General features: G+C 56.1%; 1 protein-coding gene across 1 annotated transcript in view; it reads right to left on the bottom strand.

Annotated features, from left to right (window-relative positions):
* Positions 1-1,378: 1,378 nt before the first annotated feature.
* The window catches only part of MACO1 (macoilin 1), a gene marked incomplete at its 5' end in the record, with an annotated part of 58,847 nt that continues 54,626 nt past the window's right edge, over positions 1,379-5,599 (bottom strand). The window contains one exon of the mRNA XM_006159472.3: positions 1,379-2,806. Coding sequence (XP_006159534.1) covers positions 2,670-2,806 — 137 coding nt within the window. The remainder of the gene's footprint in view (positions 2,807-5,599) is intronic.

Genomic DNA, 5,599 nt, shown 5'->3' with positions numbered 1-5,599 from the left:
CTTGTCACCTTGTAGGATCTGGCGGAAAGACCCTCACAAGGAGAATGAACACGTGCCAGCCACCGCCTCAAGTCGAGTCGGGAGGTGCCAACGCGCAGAGGCTACTCAGCCGGTCTGGGCACGCTCAGCCTGTCCCTGCGCAAACACGTCACCATTTCGGACAGCGAACACCGCTCCTCGGCGCGGGATGCGTTCCGATGCACTGCGATGTGGGGCCACGTCACGGGCCTAAAAGAACGAAGACAACTGGAGAGCTCCTCAGTGGAAAAGCGTGTGCCCATGGGGACGCGTGTAGGCGGACACGCTCCTTCAGGGAAGGCCAAGGCCGAGCCAGGCCAAGGCGTCTCCCCCGGGAGCTCCCATCACGGCACTCAGCGTGGTGTGTCTGCAAGAGACCGAGAGAGGCTGCCCAGCGGTACGATGGGGTAAGGTGCCAACAGCAGCATCTCCAAACCTGGAGCCAAAATCAATTGTAACGATGGCCGAGAGAGGAAGACACCGGCAAGAGAGGCAGCGTCTCGGCAGATGAAACAGGGAGGGCAGCGGAGGCGGCCTGTGGTTACCCCGGAGGCCGGTGCAGGACCACAGCAGACAAGCAGCCCGACAGGGTACAGGTCACTCGGTGGTCCAGCAAGACACGGAACTGGGAGCAGCAACGTTGGGTCCTGGTGAAGGACACCTGCTCTCGGGACTTTCTCGCCCATCACCCTGCAGCCCTTCCCTGACGGGCTTTAGGAAGGGGGGCTGTATCAGAAAACCAATCAGCCTTGGCTGTGACCCGAGGCCAGAAGAGAGATGGGACCAATGAGATGGGACAGGTCTTAAGAAAGAACAGAGACGGCACCAGGCTGAGAGCCCCGAGGGCCCGCTCAGTGCTGGGTGTGCTCCCTGCCCGGCGTCCACTGCACGGGGCTGAGGGCGGCGCGAAGGCAGCGGCCAGCCGGGCCCCCCTCAGCAATCTACCTTGCTGTGCCCTCCAGGAGAGTCAAAAAGGCAGAAAACTAGTTTTATCTGTAAGAAAATGTTTATTCTTTCAAACCCCACAGGGGGAAAAAAAAAGAATGCAGCCAAGACCAAGTATTCAACAAAAATAGTGTCCCCAAAGGCAGCAAAATGGGGGAAACCTCAACACAAAGTCAGTGACAATTTTCCATGTTTTTGCACAAAGATGAAAAAAAAAAAAAAACCTATGACAATTCCAAGTAACACTTTCATGGTGACAATTACACAAGATGATTCAAAAATGCAAATGGCAGCAACATGCACACCTGGCTGAAGCTAGAAGTTTTGCCTTTTTAATCCCAAAATAAGATCTGTGGTTGAAGGGTGATTCCTTTGAATACTTCTATTTTACTGCCTGCTTGTCCTACTGCAATTGCTTTAAATGACATGTACATGCCGATTCGCAGGAGATTTTAGAAGAACTGCGTCCTCCCAGAATCCATGTCAAGGAAGCAAACCAATCTAACTTGGTTTCTTAGTTTTTCCTAGTTTCCAAATACAATTTTGCTTTGACCCCCCTCCCCCGACCCACACCCTGATTCTTAAATACTTCCAAAAGTTGCCTGTGCAGAACACTTTTCTACCGAAGTATAATACATGTTTGAAACTGAAATCTTTGTGCAGTTTTGAGTTTAAAAGTCTTAAAAAAAAATAAAAACAAAAGAAAAACCCTCCTTGGCACAAGAGCTGAGGAATAGTCAAACCTCTTTTAAACTGTCAAACACAAGATGATGAACAGTGGGGAAAGCACAGCTACATGAAGTGGGGAAGGAGCTGCGGCTTTCACGAGCCACGGTTCCCGTCTCCTACGCAAGCACGACCCGGCTCCCTTCCCAAAGCGCTTTACTGGGCAAGCTCAGGGCACCGCGGCGCTTGCTTCAGAGACGGGTGGCCATGGAGGTCGCGAGCAGCCGCCGCACACCAGTGTTACAGCAGGATCCGTAGCGAGCTTGGTACAGACAGCGGAGAGGTCACGGAGGAGGGGAAACGGGCTGAGCGACCAAGCTTCCTCCTGAACTGTCCTCCCCCAAGGCACTGTGAAGAGGACTGCTGCTAGCGGGGACAGACCTCCAGCACAGCCGGTTACACCCTTGCAGCTACTCTCGTCACTCGGTCTTCTTCTTGGCCTAAACGGTGCACCTTGAATTGATTGGTCCTTGAAGGGGCAATCGAGTTTTGTTTTCTGCAATACCAATAATCACCTTGAATGCAAAGCAAAGCTGCTAGGTTATTTAACCCTTCCCCTCTAAGATCTGAAAGTTTTCAGGGTCATCCCCCAGGAATCCAATGTGCAGGGTTTGTTTGCTTATTTAAGAACAGAACCGAAATAAAGACTTTCAAAGCAAAAACTCTGCTTTTTTTTTCTTCAAGAGGAAACTATATGAGAATACATAAAAGGCAAAACCGGCTACTTGAAATCCAAGACTGGTTTTAATGTGTTGGCCGAGAAAAATAAACTGCAAAGTTCTGTGAGGTCTTCTAAAAATTTACAAGGAAACTGACGGGCAGTCCTAATCAGACGTGGAAGTTGTCTCCCCCCTTTTAAAAATGACAACATATACAGTCCCACAAAATACAATAGAAACTTTTTTATCTGGACTGCCAGAGACGCTCCTTGGTGGTGCCTCCTGGTAACCAAACAGGCGGGCAGAACGCGCGGCTGGCCTTCACTTCTTCAGGGGCTGGTAGACAGAGGCATTGGGGTCGAGTCCGGAGGGGCTGGTCTCCACAAACTTGGAGGAGAAGGGGGGGGACATCTTCTGTTTGAGGTCCTTGATTTCCTGGTCCTTCTGGAGGATCTGTCCTGGAAGATCAAAGCCCTGTGGTTAGCGGGGGCCGAGGGCTCTCCCGACACAGCGTCCCCGGGGCCGGGCCCGAGCGGAGCTGGTGCAGCCCGAGCCACCCTGGATGGACTCCCGGGAAAGGCCCAGCAGGGACATCTTGGGCGCTGTGTGCCAGAGACTGCTTCGTTGCCTTTCTGTTTTCTGACCATGGGAAAATGGGAGCACCAGCCTGAGTTCCCGGGCGGTACCAGGTGTGGCCCGGGGGCCAGTTTTCTGGGGCCTGGCCTCGCGGTAAAAGGGGTCCTGTTCATGCAGGCGTGACTAGAGCAGCCCATCTCCAGAACCACACTGTGCACGTGGCCCCCCAGGACAGCTTCGGGACATGCTGACTCAGCCCCAGCCCCACCTCCAGGGCAGAACTGGTTCCTGGGAGCACGGACCACCTCAGTGTCAGACCACTGCACGCGGGGCCCCCGGGGCCTGAGAACCAGCCATGTTCAGACACTTCTGTCACCAGGTTCTCTGACAGAAAACATGCCGCTTGCCGTGTGCTGCCTGGGGGACCGTGGTCCAGCTCGCCCGCCTTGCCTTCGGGCTTAGCAGTCCTCAGCGTGATGCCCACGCTGTGCTAGGCTGGGCCCTGAGCGGCACCACGGCTCGCCTTCAGCGCCTCCGCCTGGCCACTTCCCTTCTCCTTCCTGTGCATCTCCTGCTCGCTCTCTGCATGGCTTTGTTTTGTTTTGTTTTTCTCTTTATTAACTTTGCTGTAGGGTGTGTGCACTCACCAGAGAGAGAGAGGGAGAGGAAAAGCAAGAAAACACCCTCCAGGAGAGCTGGCCACGCTGTAATCCCTTCTCCTCTGGGATTCGAATGCACACACGTCTGGTGTTTTTCAAGGCACCAGGCCGGGGGCCTGGACGGTGTGGGGTCCAGCCGCCTTCACCGCCATGCCACTGGCGGGCCCGTGGCCGACTCCAGGGACTTCTGTGTCTACTCCCTCAGAAAAGCTTTCCTGACCCTCCACATCTAAACCAACCGCCCTGCCCCATCCCACGTTCTCCGCACACGGAGACCCTCCGTGGCTGTCACCTACTCTCAGGGACGGCGGTAACAGTGCTGGTAAGCGACCCACGCCGTTCTCTCATGCCTGTTACAGTCCTACTTCACAGAGAGACGAGGCAGGGAGGCTGGGCAGGACCTGCTCAGGGAGACGGCTGTGACGGAGCCGGGATGCGCCTCCATGCATGGTGCTCGGGGCCGGGCCCTCCCTGAGCCACCCGTTTGTGACTGCGTGTCTGCCCTCTGCCCGCGGGACCAGGAGCCCCGTGAGGACACACCTGTGCCCACCTTCTCTCACTGCCCTCCCGCTGGTGCCCAGCCCAGCAGGAAGCTGGGACCCTACAAGACATGCGTCTTGTTCCAAGTCATCTGATGCTAAGACGTGGAGCAGGACAAGTCGGGGACTACTGTGTTCCAGAGCCTGTGTGACTGCCCGTCGGCTGTGCGGCCCCTGGTCTGCCAGGGAGAAGGCTGGGTGCGGCTTCCCAACGTGTAAATGCTTACAGGAGGCGGCGGGCTGCCTCTGAGCTGCACCTAGTCTGCGCCTGCCCGGGGTTCTCCAGAAGCTGGTAAGTATTTGAAATGCAAGAGAGCTTGGTGGCACATTTTTAGGAGATAGTAGAGATGAAAGGCATTTTTGAACCAGGAGGAATCAAATGATACAGAAAGTAGGAAGAGCAACAGGGGCTTGATTTGAATTACAAAGTCAGGTTCTTACTAGAAAATGCTGAACAGCGGCCTGGCCTGTGGTGGAGGCAGTGGGAGCCAGAGCCGCTGTGGCAGAGCAGGGAGAGGAGAGGCTCCTGATTTCCTCACGCCTGCCCCTGCCAGCTTCAAGTGGCATCAAATCCTCCTCTCTTTGAACAAAATAAGCCTCAGATGAGTAAAATACCTAGCGGGGTCTGAAACGAACCACTGTATCTTCTGTGCAGATCTAGTGTGCTTTCTTTAATCAGGGACGTGCAAACGTCTCCGGAGCTCTGGGAAGGGCAGCTCTCTCTGCTTCCCTGTCACTGAGGAGTCGGGCTGGCAGCGGGCCGCTCTGTGCCCGGAGGCCGAGCTCCCCCTGGCTACTCTGTGACCAGGTGCTGCTTCACTACGGTGGAGATCTGTTCAAGTGTGCAAGCCCACGTAAGGCGGGAAGCAGGCACAGAGGGCTGGCAACTCCTTGGGGGTCTGAGCAGGCAGGCCGAAATGTCAGCGCCAGGCAGAAACAGAATTCCTGGTCTTCCCTGTAAACGTCTTCCGTCCCTGGAGCCCACGGCCAAGCAAGCCTGACTCTCAGCTCCCGGCTCTTGCCCTGGGCCACCCCGAGCAGCCCAGGTAGCTCCCGAGGACTGTGGCTGGGCTCCCTCGGACTGATGGCTAGCCCTGACCTGGGTGTCTAGGTAGCACCTCCAAATCGGAGCATCTAGAGCAAACGCACCCCTCACCCCTTAGCCTGTCCTGACCCTCCTCGGTTCCTGCCACGCTACCTGCCAGGGCTTGTAGGCACGCCCCCTCCACTCACTCGTCTCCTGCACACACCACTGCTCGGACAAGGCAGGGACAGCTTCTCCCGGCCTCTGGCTCCGCTGTCTCCCCGCACCGCCACCCTCACACTGCCACTGAGGGAGAGTTCCAGGGCGAGGGCCAGAGCAGGCCACCTCTTTCTCTGGGCAGTCCAGGGAAAGCGTTCTGTAGCAGGCTTCTCTCCACAGTTCTGCTCGCCCCCCACTCTTCTTCCACACCCCAGCTTGAGGTCCCGGGGTGTC

The sequence above is a fragment of the Tupaia chinensis genome, unplaced genomic scaffold (assembly GCF_000334495.1).
Source record: "Tupaia chinensis unplaced genomic scaffold, TupChi_1.0 Scaffold000628_1, whole genome shotgun sequence".
NCBI classification, from domain to species: domain Eukaryota; kingdom Metazoa; phylum Chordata; class Mammalia; order Scandentia; family Tupaiidae; genus Tupaia; species Tupaia belangeri.
The sequence above is the reverse complement of the archived record's forward strand: the minus strand, read 5'-3'. Positions and strand labels throughout refer to the sequence as shown.